Source organism: Dama dama, chromosome 22, assembly GCF_033118175.1.
Source record: "Dama dama isolate Ldn47 chromosome 22, ASM3311817v1, whole genome shotgun sequence".
In the NCBI taxonomy this organism is placed as follows: domain Eukaryota; kingdom Metazoa; phylum Chordata; class Mammalia; order Artiodactyla; family Cervidae; genus Dama; species Dama dama.
The window spans coordinates 54282014-54306272 of record NC_083702.1 but is presented as its reverse complement, the minus strand read 5'-3'; the positions used below and the strand labels follow the sequence as shown (position 1 = coordinate 54306272).

The following is a 24259-nucleotide window of genomic DNA, read 5'->3' as shown; positions in this document are numbered from 1 at the left end:
AGGTTCCAGGTCCCCGAAGCCGTGGCGCGCTCGGAACTTCCCGATCCCGCCTTTGCCCGCGTCACCCCAGCCGCCCCCACCCCGAGGGGCGCCCCTCTTTGGCATGGACCCAGCCAGGTCCTGCCCGCCGCCCGCCGGGTGTGGCCGCGGTCGCCCGGCGCCTCCGCCCGGCACCTCCCACCGCCGGCTTCGCCCCTCCTCTCTCGGGGTTGCGCGCCCTCCGGCAGGTTCAATCCCCGCGGGGACCCGGAGCACCGCGGCCCGAGTGCGTCCTCGCTCCCCACGCCCTAGCAGCCGAGACCCGGCCCCGGGCACCTGCGCGCCGCCGGCTCCTCTCCGAGCGGCCGCGGCCGGCGGACTGGGCATGCTCAGCTGCCGGGCGGCCGGGCGCCGCGGGAGCCGAGCGCATGCCTTCGCGGGGCCGAGCGCCCGCCGTCCAGGGGCGCGGCACGCAGGCGGCCGCTGTCGCCGACGCCCGGGCCAGCCTGCGCAGGACGCGGGCCAGGATGGCCTCTCTCACGGCATACGGTAACGGCGGCCGATCGCGGGCTCTTGGGGCGCCTTGGGCGGCCGGGACCCGGGAGCCGTCCGATCACCCGGGAAACTTCGGGGTTCTGCTCCCGAGAGGGTCTGGGAGGGAGGGAGCGGGCTGCAGCGCGCGCTGACCTGGGGCTGGGGGCGGGGGGTAGTAGTTGGAGGCTGCCTGGAACCTGGGAAGGGGGCGTTTGTGGAGTCGGGGAAGTAAAAACGCCTGAATTTTAGGTGTTTGCGGGCTTTGGGACTCCAGAAAAATTCCTTCCTCTTCTTACCACCGAGAGGAAGGGATACTCGTCTTTTTCTAACGGTGTGAAGCTAGGAGTTCGATCTGCCTTCAGTCCTTGCTCATCTTGTCCCTGACTGACCTTGAACAAGTTATTTAAACTTTTCTGTGCTTGCATTTCTCCATCTGTAAATTAGAAATGAGAACATCTCTCTTGACAGATGCTATGGGGTTAAATTATATGCACCAAAATATGCTTTTAATACAGAAAAACTCAGCTTGGAAATAATAGTTACATGGAAATGGAAGATATTTTTCCCTTCCCATTTTATTGTTAAAGACATATATTTTTTAATTATTATTTTTAAGGCATTGTACAGTTCTGAAGGAACATGAAATTAGTGTGAAGGTTTCAGACTCAGCTAGAAATCCTGGCCGCTGGGGAAACCAACAAACCTCTTTATCAACATTTCTGCTTGCCTGGAAAAAGCAATTCTCTTTGGTCCTTTATCAGAGATGCTGCTGAGAATGGATTATATGAGGCAGAAACTCAAGTAGACCTCTTCCCTTAACCTGGCTTGCGATCAGTTGCTGTGATGACATTTAGTCTGGGCATTTTAAACACGGAAGTACTGAGCAGTGATTGGGGGATGCTCTGAGGGGACATCTCAGAGCCAGGGCTCCTCGGGAGGGAAATTGTTGCCATTTGGCATGGAGGCTTCATTCTCCAGGCCAGTGATGTCCCCTGCTCATTTCCCCAAGGTTAAAGGGGTCAGTCTCCTTTTCTTGGAATTTAAACTGACACGACTGAGGCGACTTAACAGCAGCAGCAAATGATCACTCAGGTGGCTCTGAGGGTTTGCAATCGATGCTTGGGAACCTAACAAATTGTGAGCAGATTACAAATTGCATACCAGTAGCCTATTTTTTTTTTTTCTTTCCCTAAACTCAAGAGCATTTTCTGCAGAGATTTGGGTTGTTTTTGTTCCTGCTGCACATTTAGCATGAAACATTGTTATTCTTGGGTTACCATTTGGGGATAATTCAACATTATGATCAGTTTTTAGTCGTATTCATTGGTAGAAATCTATTTTTACACCTTTTCCTATCAGAGAGAGCTAACTTCTGGATTTTACATGATGTTAGATTTCACATGCTTGTCTAGTGGATGTCAGTAATAGGTTTTATGTAATAATCTGTTCCATGATTTTCTAGAAGCTTTAAAAGCTTAATTGGGCAGCCAGGTGGAGAAAATGAAGTCAGAGGTGAAACTGTGTTTGAAAAGCAAGTATATTTCAGTAATTAATGGAAAAAGTGGCAAATCTTTTTTTTTTTTTTTTTGACAACTAAGAGTTATATAGTTTCTCATTAGAACCTTACAGGGAACTGAGACATATTTAAGTAAATATATCAATTAAAATTTGTGCTATTTTAAATATATTCTTTATACACTCTTTTCCCTCCCCTGAACCATCCCTAAAGTGGATACTCTTGGCCTCTAAGTGCACATTAGTTTCTTTGTCTATACTGAGGTGACCCAAGACACAACAAGATAAATTAGTCCATCTGGGTTTTCAACCTAGTGAATGAGTTCAGGAAAAACAGACAGAGGACATTCAATACATTCTTCATCCGCTGGATGCTGTTGAGTTTATTTTCTGATGAGAGTTTGGTCCAGTTCTGAAACCTTCATCTCTCTGAACATCGAACTGCTTTTAAAAAATATCCCCTTTCAATTCTGTTGGATTTGGGTTTAGTTTCTTGTCTAGAATTTAGAGGGTTCAATTTTTATATTCAATTGACTGATTTAATAAATGCCTTTAATCCTATCTTTAGCACAGGGACTGTTAAGAGAATGAACAGTTACAGTGTAGACCATGTGTTTTAGGTTCCTAAGAAGAGAGAGAAATTTGGCTTATGTATGCATTTCATTAGCAGCAGGCTCCAGTTAAACCTCATTAACTTCCCATCCAAATTTGCATTTTTGATCCTATGTTGGAATTGCTTTTTCTGTAGTTTGGTGTGAATTTTTACATTCAGGCAGTCATCTAGATATGTATCTTCTAGAAACATGGAATGAAATTAGGGTAATTAATAACTGTAATATGTCCTTGAGGAAATACATGTTCAGTGGATGATGAAGTTTAAAAAATTCTGGATTTTAAATGCCTCTACCTTTTGTACTCATTACTGATCTTTCTTTCCCTATCCTCTCAATGGTTTAGTTTCTTGACCACATTTAGCTCATTATGTAATCATGTGCATGAGGCCAAGGATAGTGACAAGAGAGAAGTGACTAGGACTTGATTCATTCTTGGCCATCCAAAGGAAGGCCCAGGGGCTGTGTCCAAGTTGCATCAGGAAGGGACTTGTGGTGGGACCTGCCGGCCTGGCTTTGAGCTGTCAGCTTCTAATCTTAGGAGGCTTAATAAGGGGCCCAAGGAGTTTATAGAGCACAGTGCGAAAGATTTCAGATAAGGAAAGCCTCTCTGAGGAGATACTTGAGCAGAGGGGTGAATGAAGGAAAGGAACAAGCCATTTTGATAGGTGGGGAAAGTGCATTCCTAGCAAAGGGAACAATTAGGTGCAAAGGAATGACTTTGTCATGTCCAGGGCTAGCTGGGAGGTCAGTGTGGCGAGAGCGGAGAGCAAGTAGAAGATGAGAAGGAAATGCAGTCAGAGCCAGTTTCGTTGTTATAGCTATTCTCCCTTCATTTCCCTGCTACTTCTTAAAGGGCTTCTCTGTGGATAATTTTGTTATTATAACTATTCTCTCATTTCCCTGCTGTTTCTTGAAGGGCTTCTTTCTTCCCTGCTTCTGTTTCTTGTTGCTGTTTGCCTGGGTTCTGTCTGTCCTTGGCTTTCTAATCTCACTGTCAGCCATTTGGATGGCGTTGATTAGACCTCTACCAAATGGGAGACAGTGGCCCTGAGTGCAGAGTCGGTCTCTTAGCAGGAAGCCTGTAAACAGCTGGGTGACAGAGTTGTAGGTAGAAGTGTGGGGTGTGCTGAGGCATAGTACTTTGTGCAAATTAGCTCGTTTAAATCTCACCACTACCTTTAAGAAATGAGTCCAATATTAGCCCTGTATCCACTTGAAAATATTCAGTCCCAGATAGGTTGAAGAATTTACTTAATCTCACCTAATAAATGGGGAGTCCAAATACAGGCTGGAGAGTTTGGCTGGGGAGCCTGAGGCTGGGGAAGTTAGGAAGAAGAGAAAATGTGCTTGTTCACGCACATGTTCACCGTGTATGGGCAGCTCTGTGGATTAACTCAAGGAGAGAGCATGGCTTGAGCAAAAGCCAAAGGCAGCAGATGAGCAGAAGCTCAGAACTTCTGATTGGAAGAGGGTAGGAGGGGACATACTGAGAGCCAAGCCTAACTATGTAACATGGAAATGGAGGGAAGCCAAAAAGACGAGAGCCTAGGACGTACGTCCCTTCCTAGCACATTGTCTTTTTTGGCGCATGCGTGTTCAGTCACCTCTGACTTTGCAGCCCCGTGGACTGAAGCCCACCAGGCTCTTCTATCCAGCGAACTTTCCGGGCAAGAATACTGGCTTGGCTTGCCATTTCCTATTCGAGGGGATCTTCCAGATCCAGGGATCCAACTCGCATCTCTTGCTTCTCCTGTGTTGGCAGGTGGATTCTTTACCACTGCGCCACCTGGGAAGCCCTTGTCTTTGTCCCGTGACTCCCAGATAGGAATCACCAACTTAGAGCTTCTTTTCTTGTTTGTACTATGCTTGTCTAACCAGCTGTCTGCTTGACTTCTTTACGTGTATGCTCCTCTGGCATTGCAGACTCATTGTGTCCAAAACAGAATTCCTCTCCTGTACCTGTATTCTGTAGAATTAGTCCAGCTACTGAGCTCAGACTATGTTCCAGGCTCTAGCCTGGCCCCTGGAATACCAGAATAAATGAGATCTCACTCTTTCTCTCAGGATGGCAGCGTCAGCTGGAGGAGCTAGACTCCTAAAGAGAATTATGATGCGATGTTGCAGGAGAGGGGCTGCAGGGAGTGAGGGGGAGGTTGGAAAGAGTTACCCAGAGGAGATGATGTTAAAAGACCAACTGGGAGAAGAAGGGTATTCCAGGGAGGGGCAAGGGCATGACCAAAGGTGAGGGGAGCAACACGGTGTTGGTGGAGCATGACGTTCACAACAGGAGAGGTTGGCAGGGGCCAGCATGCTCTATCTGGTTCCTAGGCTGGAATCTGGGGAGTCATCTTTGAATCCTCTCTTATCAGAACACACTAACAGTGCCCTTAGGCAAACAAATTCACCTCTGGGGCCTCAATTTTCTTATCTGCAAACTGGGATCCCTCTGAGGTTTAAATGCAACAGTACTTGTAAGAGCTTATGAGTGACACATAGTAAGTACTCAGTAAGCATGGCTATTACTGTCAGCTGCCTCTCTCAGCCCATGTATGCTCAACCACTAAATCCCATTGATTCTTCTTCCTTCAAGTGTTTATGCTCTGTTTTCTCCTCTCTTTTCCCACTGCTCCAAGCCTCTTTGATCCCAGTTTGCAAAGCTAATCCTGTTATTCCTATGCTTAAAACTCTCCAAGGGATCCCCTCGGCTTACAGGTCAAAGTCTGACTTCCCTAGGTTGACAAACAAGGCCGTTCAGGAGCTGACCACCCTTCTTTCCTGCTGCTCTTGGTCCCAGCATCCAACTTTTCAGGGAGGGAAGTGGCTGATTGCGCCTGGTTTTCTCAGGTGTCTGGACTTGGCCCATGCTCTGAAACAGCCCCCTCCTCCTTTATGAGGTTCATTGCCCCTCACCTTTGACCTCCCCATCATACTGTGTTCCTCTCTTGGGACCTTTCAGGTTACTCCTCTCCCGGACAACTTTTTTTTTTTTGTGGTGCAACAAAGACTTCTCTCTGCAGGTTGTAAAGTCCCAAATGCCAAGGATTAGATCTTTTTTTTTTTTTTAGTGCCTGTAATACCTTTTTAAAAAACTATTTATTTACTTCTTTGGCTGCACCAGGTCTTAGTTTTGGCGCTTCATTGCAGCATGCAAGATCTTTAGTTGCAGTATTGGAACACTTAGTTGCAGCATGTGAGACCTGATTCCCCGACCAGTGATCAAACCCTTGTCCCCTGCATTGGGAGTGCAGAGTTTTAGCCACTGGACCACCAGGTAAGTTCCTGGTGCCTAGCCTAGCAGCTGGCACATACTGGGTGAACAATCCTTGCCAGTCTGATCAACTAAAAGACTGAATGGACAATAGGAGAGGGTAGTACACCACACATACCTTTTTAAGACTTCATTTTCCTTTTGCAAATAAGTAACAAAACTTTCGGGCTTCCCAGGTGGCACAGTAGTAAGGAATCCACCTGCCAATGCAGGAAACACAGATTTGATCCCTGGGTTGGAAAGATCCCCTAGAGTAGGAAATGGCAACTCTCTGCAGTATTCTTGCCTGGAGAATCCCATGGAGAGAGTTGCCTGGTGGGCCACAGTCCATGGGATCACAAAGAGTGGGACACAACTGAGCACACACATATGCAACAGAACTTTTATCCTTCAGAAAATAGACATGAACAACAAGCAGAAGCATCCACACTGCGAGGTGAAATCTGAAGTATGCTGACAGGCCAGAAGTCATGCGTTAGCTGCGAAGAAAACCTAAGGAGCTATTTGAAGGCGTCTCTTGTTCTTGTCCTCCACCAACTGGCATGCTTGCTATTATGCAATCCAGACATTCATGGTCAACATTGATTAGGATCCTTTTTGATTAAGAAACTGCTGCAAAGCCTGCACAGATTAGTTTCTGACCTTCAGCCCTTCACACTTAAAAAATTTCTTTCTGGGGTAAAATTGAAATTTTATTGTGATCCTGTGAAGAAGACCTTTAATCTCTTCCTTTAAAACATGATGTTCTTTGTAATAGGCATGTGGATTTTTCTATTAGAACTTAGTCCTAAACAAACTGTTCATGGCTACCAACAAAGTTTCTAGAACAAACAATTCAACATTCATTTTGTGAGTTGCTCATTGTGGGTCAGGCACTGCTGTGGGTTCTGGAAGTAAGAACAAAATTAAAAACCGTTTTCATGAATCTTATTACATTGTAATAATGCTGCTGCTGCTAAGTCACTTCAGTTGTGTCCAACTCTGTGCGACCCCATAGACGGCAGCCCACCAGGCTCCCCCGTCCCTGGGATTCTCCAGGCAGGAACACTGGAGTGGGTTACCATTTCCTTCTCCAATGCGTGAAAGTGAAAAGTGAAAGTGAAATCGCTCAGTCATGTCGTGACCCTATGGACTGCAGCCTACCAGGCTCCTCCGTCCATGGGATTTTCCAGGCGAGAGTACTGGAGTGGGTTGCCATTGCCTTCTCCATGAATAATGAGGTATGGATTTTTTTTTTTTTTTTTTTTGAGGTATGGATATTTACCTTCTGGAAAAAATGACGAAGAATGTAGGCTTTTCAACACTGAATCAAAAAGGTACAAGGAGGAAACAAAAGGAAAGGAAAGGCTTTTCTCTCATTAGGATTCCTGGAAGGTCTTTTGGCCACTGTGTCTGTGAGAGTGGAATCAAAGGGAAGCTGAGATAATGCGTATCAAGCCCCATGTTTAAATGCAGGAATGGTGACTGAAGTATTTGAAAGCTTGCTAGAGTCTTTGCAAACATTTATTGTGCTTTTTATGTATTATGCAGAGCCAGGCACTGTGGACACAAGGTGAATAAGCATTGACTTTGCCCTCCAGAGGTTTGGGTCTAGCTCAGGTCCAGTGGGAGATGCAGAGGAGAGAACCATTCCTTGTGCAGTAAGTCCCCTACACACGAATCGTCAAGCTGCAAACTTTGAAAGATGCGAACATGCTTTCCATCAAGGTCAGGTGTGAGTGAAACTGCAGCTTGTCCTCCACCTCCTCTCGCTGACAATCTTTCAGCTCCATCATCTCCCACCTCCTCCGCCTCCTCCAGGCTGTAGCTCTTCTTGCCTGTTCACTTGGTGCTGATCTCTGTATACCTGCTGTTGTTCAGTTCAGTCCAGCTCAGTCCTCAGTCGTGTCTGACTCTCTGCAACCCCATGGACTGCAGCACGCCAGGCCTCCCTGTCCATCACCAACTCCCGGAGCTTGCTCAAACTCAGGTCCATTGAGTCGGTGATGCCATCCAGCCATCTCATCCTCTGTCATCCCCTTGTCCTCTTCAATCTTTACCAGCATCGGGTCTTTTCAAATGAGTCAGTTCTTTGCATCAGGTGACCAAAGTATTGGAGTTTCAGCTTCAGCATCAGTCTTTCCTGAATATTCAGGACTGATTTCCTTTAGGATGGACTGGTTGGATCTCCTTGCTGTCCAAGGGATTGTACTGTACTGTACTTTTCAAGGTACTCTATTTTAAGACTAAACATGTTTCATTTGTTGTGTTTGTTTTTTATGCATTATTCGTGTGAAAAGTATTATAAACCTATTACAGTATGGTACTGTATAGGATTGTGTTAGTTGGGTACCTAGGCTAACTTTGTTGGACTTAAAAACAAATGGGACTTTGGAACTCGCTCTTAGAACAGAACTCGCTTGTACGTTGGGGACTTACTACTGGTACATCTGGTCCCCGCGCCGCCTGTCCGCTGGTGCTGCTCAGCGTCACGTGAAGGAGCAAAGGCGACGATGTTATGGAAACCTAGAAAGCCCCGGAGCATCATAGTACGCAGCACTCCGGCGTGTTTATTGTTGTCGTGGGCAAGCTCTGTGGAGTGAAGCGCCCTCCACACTTTGATGAATTCATCAGCAGCTTGGGGAGACTTCCCAGGGCACGAGCTCCTGCCTGGGGCCAGCCTGCGGCTGCTCTGTGCGGTAGGCACTCGGTGCTTTTAAAATGAAGGAATTTCAGTCGCAATGAGAAGGAAGAATTTGAGGCTCCGGGAGGTTAGGGGATGAGATACAGGCTATAGCAGCAAGGAGGAAAGGGTTGGCCTTGAATATTAAACTTTTCTGTAAGCCTATAAAATGCACAGCAGACATGGAGTAAATCACACCAGTATTTCTAAGGAACATGCGTATGCACATACAGACGCACATCCCACCCACATGATTGATATTTTGTTTTCTTACTAGTGGATTTTCTAGAGCCTTTTATACACAATTTTAAGTGATTTACAAAAAAAAAAAGTGATAAAGTTATGGTAAGAAATTGTAGCTCACTCTCCACATAATAAATACATATTTTTAAAAATTAAATGTTATTTCTAGTATACTACTGTAGAGTGGCAGTTAAATGAATTGTGAATTTTTTGATACTTATCATCAGTGTCATTATCAGTTTGGTAATACTTGAGTTTCATCTGTCCATATGTATCAGTAGATTTCTAATATGTTTTAAGGGTTTAATGAAAATATTTTCTTTTTTTTTTTTTAGTATGTCTTCCCTTTCTTGTGGGTGAGATGTTCTCCCAGACTTTGTGGACTGTGATTCCAGGGGAGGATTTTACTGGGGCTTGGAGACCCTAGACCCGTAGCACTGGGATCACCTGGGATTCTATTAGAAATGCAACTGTCAATTGTATCTCAGGAGTGCTGAAAAATATGTAGAATTCCAGGCCCACCCCAGAGTTAGTAAATCAAGCTCTGCACTCTAACAAATGCCCAAGTGCTTTGCAGTCTCAAATTTTCTGTATTTTCACTAAAATTTTCCTTGATCAACCAGTTATTAAGTATATTAAAATCTTCTCCTCTGATGATGGATTTGTCAGTTTCTCCTTGTAGCTGTATTAATTTTTGCTTCATATATTTTGAGGTTATGTTATCTTAAATAGCTCAGATGTAATATTTTTTATATCTTCCTGAAGAATCAAACCTTATATCAAACCTTCCTGAAACTTTTATCATTATTTATTTCTCCTCTTTATGCTTAATAATGTTTTTGTCTTAAAACCCTTTTCATCTAAAATTAACATAGTACCTCTAGCTTTATTTGATTAATGCTTGTTGTATCTTTTTATATGTTTTATGTTCAACATTTCTGTGTCCTTCTGTTATAGGTGTTTCTCTTATAAATAGCACTTAGTTGATTTTTTTTTGTTTTCAAAATCCATTTCACAATATCTTAAATAGCAAATTTAGACCATTTACATGTATTGTTATTACTAGTGTATTTGAACTTAATTCTATCATTTTACTTCAGAATTTCTCTTTGTCTTATTTTTTCCTATCCTTTAATTCTCATTTATTCCCTCAAAGTTGAATTTTTTTGTTAATTTCCCTCTCCCATTCTTACTCACCATCTGTCTCCAATAAAAAATTAATTAAAAAAGCACTAGGTTTGTCTTATACTAAGCCAAGATTTGAGGACAGAGGCAAAGACAGAAGGAGGACAGATTATTAATGTAAGCTGGGTTAAGTGGGTTCCTCCTGTATCTGGGGCTACATATTTGACAGTCATTTATCTGATGAAATTCTACAGAGAATGAGACAGACATCAAATCATGGACCCTGTTTTCAGAGGCCAACTTAACAGGAATGTATGACAAAACTGAACCCAGCTTTATTTGTCTCAAATTATTTTGGGGATACTTATAATCAGCATGTTCTTGTAACAAAATCAGGCTGCTTTATAGTTTGTGTTAAATTCCGCTGTATAGCGAAGTGTATGAGTTATATGTGTCTATCTATCCTTGTTGTATTTTCTTCCTATTTAGAAAAGTGAGAAGGTTCCCTGTGCAGGTTCTAAGCAATTATCTATTTTATACACAGCAGTGTGTATGTCCGTCCCAACCACCCCACTCCTCCCACCTCCCCTCCCCTCCTCGGTATCCATACGCTTGTTCTTTACATCTGTGTCTCTATTTCTGCTTTGCCAATAAGTTCGTCTGTACCATTTTTCTAGATTCCATGTATACATGATATTATATATTTACTTTTTTCTTTCTGACTTCACCCTGGATGACAGTCTCTAGGTCTATCCATATCTCTGCATATGACACTATCCCATTCCTTTTAAGGACTGAGTAATATTTCATTGTATATATGTACACATCTTCTTTATCCATTCCTATGTTGAGGGACATTTAGGTAGCTTCAGTGTCTTAGCTGTTGTAAATAGGGCTTCAGTGAACATTGGGATGAAAGATGGAGAAGCTCTATACAGTCACCAAAAAGAAGACCGGGAGCTGACTATGGCTGAGATCATGAACTCCTTATTGCCAAATTCAAACGTCAATTGAAGAAAGTAGGAAAACCGCTAGACCATTCAAGTATGACCTAAATCAAATCCATTACGATTATACAGTGGAAGTGACAAATAGATTCAAGGGATTAGATCTGATAGACAGAGTGCCTGAAGAACTATGGATGGAGGTGCGTGACATTGTACAGGAGGCAGGGATCAAGACCATCCCCAAGAAAGGCAAAAAGGCAAAATGGTTGTCTGAGGAGGCCTTACAAATAGCTGTGAAAAGAAGAGAAGCAAAGGGCAAAGGAGAAAAAGAAAGATATACCCATTTGAATGCACAATTACAAAGAATAGCAAGGAGAGATAAGAAAGTCTTTCTTAGTGATCAATGCAAAGAAATAGAGGAAAACAATAGAAGGGGAAAGACTAGAGATCTTTCCAAGAAAATTAGAGATACCAAGGGAACTTTTCATGCAAAGATGGGCTCAATAAAGGACAGAAATGGTATGGACCTAACAGAAGCAGAAGATATTAAGAAGTGGTGGCAAGAATACACAGAAGAACTATACGAAAAAAGATCTTCATGACCCAGATAATCACATTGGTGTGATCACTCACCTAGAGCCAGACATCCTGAAATGTGAAGTCAAGTGGGCCTTAGGAAGCATCACAACGAACAAAGCTAGTGGAGGTGATGAAATTCCAGTTGACTATTTCAAATCCTAAAAGTTGATGCTGTGAAAGTGCCGCTCTCAATACGCCAGCAAATTTGGAAAACTCAGCGGTGGCCACAGGACTGGAAACGGTCAGTTTTCATTCCAATCCCAAAGAAAGGCAATGCCAAAGAGTGCTCAAACTATCGCACAATTGCACACATCTCACATGCTAGCAAAGTAATGCTCAAAATTCTCCAAGCCAGGCTTCAACAGTACGTGAACCATGAACTTCCAGATGTTCAAGGTGGATTTAGAAAAGGCAGAGATCATATTGCCAACATCCATTGGATCATAGAAAAAGCAATAGAATTCCAGAAAAACATCTACTTTTGCTTTATTGACTATGCCAAAGCCTTTGACTATGTGGATCACAACAAACTGTGGAAAATTCTTCAAGAGATGGGAATACCAGACCACCTGACCTGCCTCCTGAGAAATCTATATGCAGGTCAAGAAGCAACAGTTAGAAGTGGACATGGAACAACAGACTGGTTTCAAATCAGGAAAGGAGTACGTCAAGGCTGTATATTTTCACCCTGCTTATTTAACTTATATGCAGAGTACATAATGAGAGATGCTGGACTGGATGAAGCACAAGCTGCAATCAGGATTGCTGGGAGAAATATCAATAACCTCAGATATGCAGATGACATCACCCTTATGGCAGAAAGAGAAGAACTGAAGAGCCTCTTGATGAAAGTGAAAGAGGAGAGTTAAAATGTTGGCTTAAAACTCAACATACAGAAAACTAAGATCATGGCATCCAGTCCCATCACTTCATGATAAATAGATGGGGAAACAATGGAAACAGTGACAGATTTTATTTTTTTGGGCTCCAAAATCATTGCAGATGGTGACTGCAGCCATGAAATTAAAAGACGCTTACTCCTTGGAAGGAAAGTTATGACCAACCTAGATAGCATATTAAAAAGCAGAGATATTACTTTGCCAACAAATGTCCATCTAGTCAAAGCTATGGTTTTTTCCAGTAGACAGATATGGATGTGAGAGTTGCACTATAAAGAAAGCTAAGTGCTGAATAATTGATGTTTTTGAACTGTGGTGTTGGAGAAGACTGTTGAGAATCCCTTGGACTGCAAGGAGATCTAACCAGTCAATCCTAAAGGAAATCAGTCCTGAATGTTCATTGGAAGGACTGATGTTGAAGCTGAAACTTTGGCCACCTGATGCAAAGAACTGACTCATTTGAAAAGATCCTGATGCTGGGAAAGATTGAAGGTGGGAGGAGAAGGGGATGACAGAGGATGAGATGACTGCATGGCATCACTGACTCAATGGACATGAGTTTGAGTGAACTCCAGGAGTTGGTGATGGACAGGGAAGGCTGGCGTGCTGCAGTCCATGGGATTGCAAAGAGTCAGACATGACTGATGGAACTGAACTGACTCATCGTTTCAAATTATGGTTTTCTCAGGGTATGTGCCCAACAAACCTAGGTTTTAATTCCAGCTTTGTGACTTCCCTGAAGTGTGATTCTGGGCAAGTTCTCTAATTTGTAAACCTCTAGATAGTGGGATAATCATACCTATCTTAAAAGAGTCTTTTTGGAGCACAAATGAAATAATGATGGAAATGAAGTGCCTGACAAGGAGCATGTAGTCAATGACTACTGTTTTATGAATCCACCACCATTTCATTTTCTTAGACGTTGTGTCTAAATGCAAATGCAGAATTTGCATTTCTACATCTTACCCTACTGTAATTTCTGTTCCTCTTTATTTTTGTAAACAAGCTTTTGTATATACAGAATGGTGGTCAAGACAGATTGATAATTTAACAAATATTTATAAAATGAATACCTTGTGACCACCACCTAGGTCAAGAATAGGCCATTCCCAGCACTGTGGAGCATGCCCGCATTCCCCGTACTTTCTCACAATTCAAACTGTTTTCTTTCTTACCAAATGGAATCACCATGCTGACTAATTATTTTTGTGCTAATTATTTTGATACTTTTCCTTACAGTTTTACCATCTATGTATGCATCTATAAATAATTCAGTTTAGTTTTGTTGAAATTTTCATTTGGGTACGATATATGTGCTTCTTTCATTAAACATTATGTTTGTGAGGTCTGTTGATAGTATTTTGTGTTGCTTTGCTTCGTTCATTTCCTTTGCTAGATGGTATTCCATTTTATGAGTACCTTTGTTCTTTTTAAATATAATTAGTGTTAGTTGCTCAGTCATGTCCAACTCTTCATGACCCCAAGGACTGACAGGCTCCTCTGTCCAAGGGATTCTCAAGGCGAAACTACTTGAGTAGGTTTCCATGCACTTTTCTAAGGGATCTTCCTGACCCCAGGATGGAACCTGGGTCTTCTGCATTGATAGGCAGATTCCTTATTGTCTGAGCCTCTAAGGAAGCCCAGAAGCTAGCTCTGATTGTACACTTGCTATGTATTATTTTATAAAGTAAATGCTGTTACTATTCCCACTGTAGTTAGACAGAAACAGAGCCATGGTGAGACAGTGCTCAAGGGATGGAACCAGGTGTCTAACGTGGATTACTGACTCCAAGACCCACAAAGTTCATTAACCTCATTCACAGGCTCAAGTTTTTCCACTGGTTTTATTTAACTGCAGTTCGTTCCTAAAGGATTAAATGGATAGTCAAGCCCTCTCGCAGTTTTTTGGTTTTAATTCTTATATAGGAAAACATCTTTACAGAGTCACCTTGTACCAAAACTACCATAGTTCTTTGTACTTACTTTTGCTCTTTGAGTCTTTTTAAAATATTGCGAAACTATGCCCTAGTTTTACCATTCAGATTCAACTCAAATTTCAGTAGTTTTTCCTGTTCAAATGTATGCGCAGTCTCTTCCCAGGCATTCATTGCTAATTCAAATATTCTGCTGCTTTGTTGATTACTAATTCTGTGTTCTTTTCTTTTTCATTCCTTTTCTCTTCTCTCCATTCATAATCATTTCTGTGGCTACTGAATCTCCCTGTCACCTCTCCCCACACTTTGATGCCATTGACCTTGTCCCTTTTCACTTCCAAAATATTTTAAGGGCAGATCATTCGTGAAGGGTTTTTAAAAACTAGGAATGACAACTTTAGAGTAGTTGTAGTTTGATATGTTTTAGGTCTGGGTGTTGTTGATTCAGCTGATTCCACAAATATATATAGAATTACTTGCTAACTATGCATTTTGAGTGGCTGATTTATTTTTGTCAACCATGTCTCATCCTCTTCTACCTCCTCCCCTAGCCCAGGAAAAGTGAGATAAGCACTATTGTCACCATTTTCAGATGTTAAGATCAGGACTAAAGAAGTCGAGAGCTTGACCAAGTTCACAGAGTTCATGTGCAGCAAAGCTGGGGCTTCAGACCTCAGGTCTGCTGACTCTCAGCCAAGTGCTCTTTCTCCTTGAACCTCTATTGAATTTACAGTTCATAAGGGGAAATGGTCATGTATTTTTTCTTTAATTTCATGCAGTCCTTTATTCTTTCTTTCAAACAATGAACGTATATTGAGGATTCGCCTTTTGCAGGCATAGCACTAAGGTCTGGAAATAACAAGTTGAATAATGCGTGGACCTGCCCTTGACAAGCACATGGTTTGGGTACCTCTGTGCTGTTCTTAGCTGTTGAGTCCTGTCTGACTCTCTGCGACCCCATGGACTATGGCCCGCTAGGCTCCTCTGTCCATGGGATTCTCCAGGCAAGAATACTGGAGTGGGTTACCATGCCCTCCTCCAGGGGATATTCCCAACCCAGGGATCAAATCCAGGTTTCCCTCATTGCAGGCGGATTCTTTACCATCTGAGCCACTAGGGAAGTCCTAGGGGTACCCGTAACAGAGTACAATCTCGCATGCGCGGTACTGTTGGCATGTCTACTGCGCCTGAAGCCCACTAGAGAGAGGAGATGCTCTGGGAAGGTTTCTTAGAGAAGGAACTGGTTGCACGAACTTGCTTGAATTATTTTCTCCACATTAAAAATTGTTTAGTTCCTTGTTCTTGGAGCTACAGTGACCTTGATGTGGCCTCTAGGGGCTCGCAGTACTTCTCCGCCCACTGGCTCATTACCTGCTTTTGTCAATACTCTCCAACTGCTTTCAAACCACAAGCACATCCAGACGCCCCTGCGGATGACTCCCATTTCCTGCTCTCTTTGCCTAGGCACCTGTGGGTCTTTCCTCCGAGAGTGTTCATCTGCAAAGCCATCTTCTCTAACGGCCCGCATTACTGTTCTTAAAATATGACTCCGCATGTTTCTAAAAACCCTTTCTCTTTGAGTACATTTGACTAATTCTTAATTATTTCTCTCCTTCAGACCTGTAATTTTTAACATTATAGATCAGACTTTAATAATGAGTTTTCCTGGTATCACATGACAAATAATATTTGTATATTTCCTTCAGGTCAGTTTGCAGCCATTCTTATAACTTTTTGTCTCTAACCTGTAATGTGTTATATTAGATAATATTTATTTTGGTATTTTAAAAATATTTCATTTTATTTGACTGCGCCGGGTCTTACTGGCAGCATGTGGGATTTTTAGCTGTGGCATGTGGAATCTAGTTCTCTGACCAGGGATAGAACCCAGACCCCCTGCATTGGGATCATGGAGTCCTGGCTACTGGACTACCAGGGAAATCCCTGTTTTGGTATTTTAAAGTCACTTATGGCCTGCCGTTTTCATAGACATTTTAAGGCAGTTCTGATCTTGGCTGGAGCTCTGCTCTGCCACATGCTGTTGTGTGACCTCAGGCAAGGTGCTGAGCCACTTGGAGCCTCAGCTTTTCCATCAGAGACATGTGGTGACACCTGCCATGTTCCACCCCATGCATGAGACAAGGTGGCCGGAGATGCTAAGATGCCATTTAAATGGGAGGTTTGGTGTCTCTGCTGCTCTGCCTGGAACGCGATCTGCTCACGGTACTGAGGTCTGCATGGCAGCCGGCTGAACTGAGCCTGGAAGGGAATTGAGCCCACTCTCTGCCTCCATTGCCTTGCCTGCCATGGTTTGGCCACCACCTCCTCATCTCAGGACGACCGAGTGGCCTCATAAAGCAGTCTGTCGGCCTCTCCTTTCACACTCCTCTTGTCTGTTCCCCTTGCTGCCTCAAAGTGATCCTTCCGAAATGAAAATGGAATCCTGTTCTCTTGGCAGCATCCAGACTGGTTAATGTGGTTTATAAAGACCCTTTGTGGTCCAGCCTCTGCTCACCTCTCTTTTACTGTGTTTAGCTGCTAAGTGACAAAGCTGAGACTTCTGAGTGTCTAGACATGATGATGGCACTCTGCCTGGGTCTTTCCCCTCAATGCACCCCCCTTTTGCCTAGTTGGATAGTATTCATCTCTTAGGTTTTAGTTCAGATGTCACATCCTCTGCGAAGCCTTACCTGATACATTCTAGTTTGGATTAGGTGTTTTTTCACCTGGTCATACAGCCCTCTCCCAGTGCCCTCCTCCCGTTTTAATAACAGTGACACCAAACTGAAATTGTCCATATGACAATCTGGGTTGTTTGTCAGAATGTTCGAAATGCCTGGCCCCTAGCATTTCCTGCAATGAATGAGCCAATGAATGAGTATGAGTTTCTTGGACACGACATTTGGTTTATTTTCCAGCAGTCATAAATCTACTTTGTGATCATGGTATTTATCAGAATGTAATTAACCTCCTCTTTTATTTTCTTAACAGACAAAGATATAAGCAGTGGGAGTTATAACCTTTCCTCTGCAACGACTGGCAGCTACTACAGTTGTGTCAGCCAGGTCACCATAGGTAAGCCACTGAGCCATGTTTTAATGAAAATTATTATTACCTGTAAAGGGTTGGGGTGTGGGGCTGAGAAAGGAGTGAGCAGAAAATGTAAAGACCCTCAAATTTATTTTCAGGATCAGGGCACTTGCTTGTGAACTCAACTTGCTGGGGTGCCCTCTTGTGGATCATTATTACTTTTGCCTAGAGATGGTTGGAGCTAATGTGGTCCAGAGAGATTTAAAAAGCGTGGGTTTCCCTAACTCTCCATCATTTGCTTTCTCTTTCATTTGTCTATCACCTGTATTATTATGTACTTAATATAAAAGCTGACTTAGTTTTTTAAGATTTATTTTCATTTATTTTAAAAAGAAAATTTATATCACAATAGCAAATAGTATGTTTCCTATAATTTAATGCATAGTAGTGAAAGTCGCTCAGTTGTGTCTGACTCTTTGCAACCCCATGGACTGTAGCCCGCCAGGCTCTTCTGACCATGGGGATTCTCCAGGCAAGAATACCGGAGTGGGTTTCTGTTCCCTTCTCCAGAGGATCTTTCTGACCCAGGGATTGAACCTGGGTCTTCCTCACTGAGGGCAGATTCTTTACCGTCTGAGACACCAGGGAAGCCCTATTCCCAGGTGGCTCAGTGGTAAAGAATCTGCCTACCAATTTAACGCATCCATGTGTAAAATAACAACGAATTAGTGTTACTGAATGCTAGGTATGCTTTGGGGGATTCTGTACCACCTGCCCTATCCCCTGACATCTCAGAAATAACATCATCTGTCTTAGCACATGGCCTCCTCAGAAACTTGAAGTCTGCAGCTTGGGGCATGTGGCTCTCTGTCCCTTCCTCCCGGAGGAGGGACTCCCTGCAGATACAGTAGGGTCCTAGCAGAACACAACATGCTCACCTAGCACTACTCTTTGGGGGAAGTACAACTAGGATAGAAACATTATCAGTAATAGGAAGACCTAAGAAGCACATTTCTTGAAAAGAAAAAGCCAAGAGAATTTCCAGAAGGGGAGACTGAGGAAGGTTAAAGTTAGAGATCTACCCTGGTAACATCCGTGGAGCCATGTCAGTGGATGATGGGAGGGAAGCCAGGTTACAGGGCCTTGAATGAGGCCCTTGAATGAGGGCCTTGAATGAGTAATGAGCTGTGAGTAGAGATGTCTCTTAAGACACTTGTCAATGAACATGGAGGGGTGGGTAATCCTCACAACAGTCCCATGAGATGGATGCTGTTATTTCCTCCACTTTACAGATGAGGAAACAAGGGATGAGATGAGGAGGGAGGCGGGAGGGGGGTTCAGGATGGGAACACATGTAAATTCATGGCTGATTCATGTCAATGTATGGCAAAACCACTACAATATTGTACAGTAATTAGCCTCCAACTAATGAAAATAAATGAAAAAAAAAAATAAAATGGGCTTTAACTTTTGGAGTCTCTCTAAAAAAAAAGAAAAAGTTAAAAAGTAAGAAAGAAAGAACACCTGGGTGGTAAGAGCTGGGATTTGAGCCCAGGTAATCCAACTCCCATTGGACATCACTCTTGTGAAATTGCCATGGGTCTAGTCAACTGTGGCCACCATGTCAGGGTGTTATGAACTGAATTTGTTTCTCCAAAGATAGATTGAAGCTTTAACCTCTGGTACCCGTGAATTGACCTTATTTGAAAATAGGGTGTGTACAGGTGTAACCAAGTTAGGATGAGGCCATATGCACTTAGGATGGGGCTTCTAATTCAATGTGACTGGTGTCTTTGTAAGCAGAGGAGAAGAGACACACGAGACATATATATATATATGTATATGTGTGTATATATATATATATATATATATATAGGGAGAGCATTGTGTGATGACAGAGGCAAAGATTAGAGGCTTGTGTCTGCAAGTCAAGGAACTCCAAGGATCGCCAGCAACATTGGGGCTGAGAAAAATGCAAATAACAGATTTTCTCCTAGAGACTTCAGAGAGAGCACAGCCCTGCCAAAATCTTGATTTCAGATTTCTAGCCTCTAAAACTGCAAGAGGATACATTTCTGTTTTTTGTTTTTTAAAGCCACCTAGTTTGTGGCCTTTTGTTATGGTAGCCCTCGGAAGCTCATGTATCAGGGTCTTTAAAAAAACTACTTTATTAGTATCTCTTGGCCGTGACGGGTCTTTGCTGCTGTGTGGGCTTTTCTCGAGTTGCAGAGAGCAGAGGCTGCTGCTTGTGGCCGAGCGCAGGCCCCTCACTGCAGGGGCTTCTCTTGTGGCCGAGCGCAGGCTCCTCACTGCAGGGGCTTCAGTAGCCGTGGCTTCCAGGCTCTAGTGGTGCCCAGGCTTAGTTGCTCTGGAGCATGTGGGGTCTTCCTGGACCAGGGATCAAACCTGTATCCCCTGCATTAGCAGGTGGATTCTTATCCACGGTTCTGCCAAGTAAGTCCATGTGCCAGGTTCTTACCTATGTACTCACCTCTGAAGAAGAGGTGGGTATAACAGACAGTTTTCTCAGAAGGTGATGGGCCCTTGAATGTTGCTTCTGTTTCAACAAACTAAAACCAGCTGAACCCATAAGGAAAATTAGCACTCTTACGAAAAACCCGAATGAACCTTTGGGCCAACCCAATATTATTTCACATAACAGGAAAGTCTGTTGGGAGGACCGGTTGATTAAGCTGCTCAATGATACTGTGAAAGACCTTCTTCCATTTGCCTTCCTAGGGGAATCTATCTCTGTGGTGGCAGCCAGATGGTCCAGGAATTGCATTGAGACACGACAGTGATCAGAGGGAAAGGTGCTTCGGTGCCTTCCTCCCGCATTACTTGAGGAGCTGAAACTTTCCCTCGCAGGGTCTCAGAGGCTTCTCCTCTCCCATTGGGTGGGGTTAAGTCACATGACCACCCTTCAGCCAATCCCTGACAAAGGAGATAAGATCATCTTTAGACCCATCCTTGCCCAGGTGGAGGTGGGAGAGGACTAGACCTGCCTGCCCTCACTCACTGGGCTGTGTATGGGTGGGATGAATTCCCAAACAAAATTTGACTCTGGGAGGATGGGATGGGGGATGGGGGATGGGTTCTGCACAGGGATCAGGCTGTGTCCACTGCCCACAGTCTGTCCAGTACAAACCCTTTAGAAATATTTATAGTAAAAACAGCAAATAATTAACAGCTTTATACTCAGTACTGGGGGAGGACATCTCTGAGTCACCTCGCAGTTTTTTTTTTTAAGAGCTCTTTTTGTTTCTTTCATCTCCTGGACTTCTAGTGTCTCATCTGTGAGGGAATTCCATTTAAGAAAACAGCATACCTGTGGACTTCCTATTAATGTAGTTCTTTGTAGGAACCTATGTCCTGACAAAAGAATTGCCAAAAAATCCAATCCATACAAAAAGTGACTCCTTCTGAAAATTTTCTACTTATCTGTGAGACCCTTGTAAAATTCCTTATATTTTTAGTAAATGCCCATTTACCATGTATGACAGATTTAAGAATTTTAAAATTAATTGACATCATGTTTTTTTCTCAAGACCATCTCTAATTTTGAGTGTTCCTTACATGTCTCTTTTTAGGATTTGGGGGCTAGTGAGTGCGAATGTTGACATGGAACTCAAAGGGAGCTGGGACCTCTTCTTCTGTCCCACCTAGAGACAGGGTGATGGGTAAGAGAGAGTGAGTGAGTAGGCTACCAATGTGACATTTTTATTACTTGCCTCTTAGACACTTGGACTCCAGCTGTCCACCAGCTGTTGGACAACCAACCACCCAATATACTTTGACCTTATTACTGCTATTAAATTTTGGCTGGTCTGGTTTTATTCCATCATAATTATGCAGCTCTTATTATAGCTCATTTGTATCAATAACATGAATTAATATATTTGCTAATGAACTCCATTTCTGCATTAAATGATGTGGAAATTTCCTAAACTTTTATAAAGGACTGTGAACAATATTTTTTCAAAATTAAGCATGTTATAAATAAGCTATCATTTTATGAAAGAAATGGTAAAGCCTGAAATTGTGGATAGTTCAGAGTTCCTTCGGACTTTTAAGTCTAATGCTTTCACAGTGTGTGACAAATATTGTACACCCTGTTCTGTATAATGACTTCCAAGGAGCTTGGAATATGGAAAGAAGAAGAGGGGCTTAATCGAGTTTCCGAATGAAACAATGAGGCAAGGGAAAACATGGTCCCTTAATTGTTCTTCTTGTAAAAGGATTCTCTGGTGTAAGTAGGAGGTAATACGTTCTCACAATTTTAATAAAAACGTGATGGAACATCAGTTTAAATGGAGCCTCCTCGAATTTCCTTTCTATGGCCCAGTACACTTGTAGGAGCTATGGGAGATCCAAGAGTATTGATCACAAGATAAACACACTTGCATCAGAGGTTTAGTCCAACACACAGTGTCGGAGGCAGCCCTGGGGTCAGTAGCATTTGCTTCAGCCTCCGCTGCAGCTCTGGCCCCATTGAAGTTCCGAACATTGAGAATTAGCATTCTCTGTGATTATCCCCAGGGGCTCCATAGCCCTCACCAGAGGAGTCCCTCATCTCACTGCCTTCCATTTACTCACCTTTCAGGAAGGTGACCAACCAAGAAGAGCTCAAATAGTCCAGTTCGCGTGTTCTCGAGTGTGTCAATGTTTCCCTTTCCTTGTGAATTCTGGTCCATTGAGATCTCTCTATGAAAAATGGTTTGGAAAGGAATAAGTGACCTCAGGGCAATTTGTGGGGGAAACAGACTCCGGTTCCATTTTCTAGAATCCTTCTTGTTGCCTGTGCTCTTAGTGAGGCAGGGTAGCTTTGAGGACCAGAGCACTTGTCTTCGATGAGTCTGAACTTGAATCTGTTATTTCTGTGTCGTTATTGACCTTGGGAAAGTAATAATTTCCCTTAGCGTTTGTTTCCTAATCTGTCAAATGGGAATATTAGTATGTTCCTGACAGGGTTATTGTGAGGTTTAAGTGAGGTGGTGCTGATAGATCCCTAGTGCATTGCCAGGAAGCGTTAGACAGGATCATAACTTCTAGTAGATTTATAATTTTGTTTTTGGATTTATCATTTTATGACAGTGAAGTAGAGTGTTCATTTCTTGGCATCAGCCATGACTTCAATGTGGTTGATTCCCACATTTACAGCTCTGATCCCATGTCTCCTGATCCTCATTGCTTTTGTTTTTCAGCCTAGTGCCAAACATTTCCAGATAGATATTTCCAGTAAAACTCTTATCTCCTCTTGTCTAAAAACACACTCAACCTTCCTCAGCCCTTGCCAGGCCAGTCCTTCTGATGGCCGTAGTGAGGATTCACTTTTCTGTTTGCCATAAGTCTTCTCTGACATCTTGCCGGACAAAGCCCCCTGGTGGCCCCAAACTCCTTTCTTTCCCTCTTATTGTTGTATATCTCACTGTACTTCTTTTCCTTTCTTGCTGCCAACACTTAGATTTGGTCCCTTAGTAATGCTTTCTTAGCTTCTACATTGTAGCCTCTGTGTCCCCTCCTTGTCACTGGTCTAGGAAGAATTCTGTGAACAGTGGGTATCTACTGAATGCCAGGATAAAGAGCCAAATAAAGAAACCCTGGGAGGGAGTTTCAAAGATGATTAAGATACCCTCTGACCTCGAGGGGTGCTCAGCTCCTGAGGGAGACACATAGGAAAAAGGAACACCTGGCTGTGAAGTATGGGCGGAGACTGTCCGACACGTGCAAGTCAAAGGGTCAGTCGCTCAGTCCTGTCTGACTCTTTGTGACTCCGTGGACTGTAGCCTGCCAGGCTCCTCTGGCCATGGGGTCTCTAGGTGAGAGCACTAGAGTGGGTAGCCATTCTCTTCTCCAGGGGCTCTTCCCAGCCCAGGGATCAAACCCAGATCTCCTGTATTGCAGCCAGGTTCTGTACCAACTGAACCACCAGGGAAGCCCCGTCTGACACGTGTCTGTATTCAGGTGGCTTCACGCTAGTGTGGGGGGTGCTGCCCAGACAGCACTCTCGAGTCGTCGGGATCCAGGCAGGCCTCCCACCGTGCTGCCCCTTTAGGGCTTTCTTGGCCCCTCGGTACCCTCTCCCCCATTTGGACTGTCTCCCCTCACACCTCCAGTCCCTACACCCAGCATCTGTTCCAGGGGCTGTCTTTACTCGGCTAAGTCAGCTTTGGGAAGTTGGAGGAAGCTTCCCAGAAGGAATCAGCACCAGAGGAGGCAGGGACAGATTCTGGCTTTTGCTGCTGCTGTCTGTTTGATTTTGCCAGTCCCCACTTGAAAAACTTAGAGTTATTGCTTTGCCTAATAAGTAAACTCCAATTTTCTTACCTTGGCGTTTAAGACCCTCAGCTATCTTGCGCCAACCTACCTTTGCAGTTTTATTTTTTTCCTGACTGTACTTACATTGTATTTCTAAATTCTCTATCTTGGCTGCAGATGCAAAGGCCTGCAGAGGTCAGGCATATAAGATAAATTAAGTGAAGCAGGCTGGGAGTAAGGCGTTAGGGAGTGGTGGGGACTGTGGCCGACAGGAATTCCTTTGTTCCACTTCAGTAGAGTGGCTCTGTGGTTGCTTCAGCTGACATTTGCCACACGGGAATGCAGTCCAGTATTGCTAGATATTTAGGGGAAGATCAAGAGGTGTTTTTTTTTTAATATTTATTTATTTATTTTTGTCTCTGTTGGGTCTTCGTTGCTGCACGCAGGCTTTCTCTAGCGGCGGTGAGCAGAGGCTACTCTTCCTTGCGGTGTGCAGGCTTCTCATCATAATAGCCTTTCTTGTGGCAGAGCATGGGCTCCAGAGAACAGGCTCAGTAGTTGTGATGCATGGGTTTAGTTGCCCCATGGCATGGGGGATCTTCTCGGACCAGGAATTGAACCTGTGTCTTCTGCATTGGCAGGCAAATTCTTTACCACGGGGCCACCAGGGAA

The 24259-nt window shown here is 43.6% G+C and overlaps 1 protein-coding gene across 1 annotated transcript in view; it reads left to right on the top strand.

Annotated features, from left to right (window-relative positions):
* The first annotated feature begins 434 nt into the window (after positions 1 to 434).
* ANO4 (anoctamin 4) overlaps positions 435 to 24259 on the top strand; it is a 418375-nt gene continuing 394550 nt past the window's right edge. Inside the window, exons 1-2 of the mRNA XM_061124170.1 lie at positions 435 to 528; positions 17291 to 17374. Of these exons, the coding sequence (XP_060980153.1) occupies positions 507 to 528; positions 17291 to 17374 (106 nt within the window). The 5' untranslated portion in view covers positions 435 to 506. The remainder of the gene's footprint in view (positions 529 to 17290; positions 17375 to 24259) is intronic.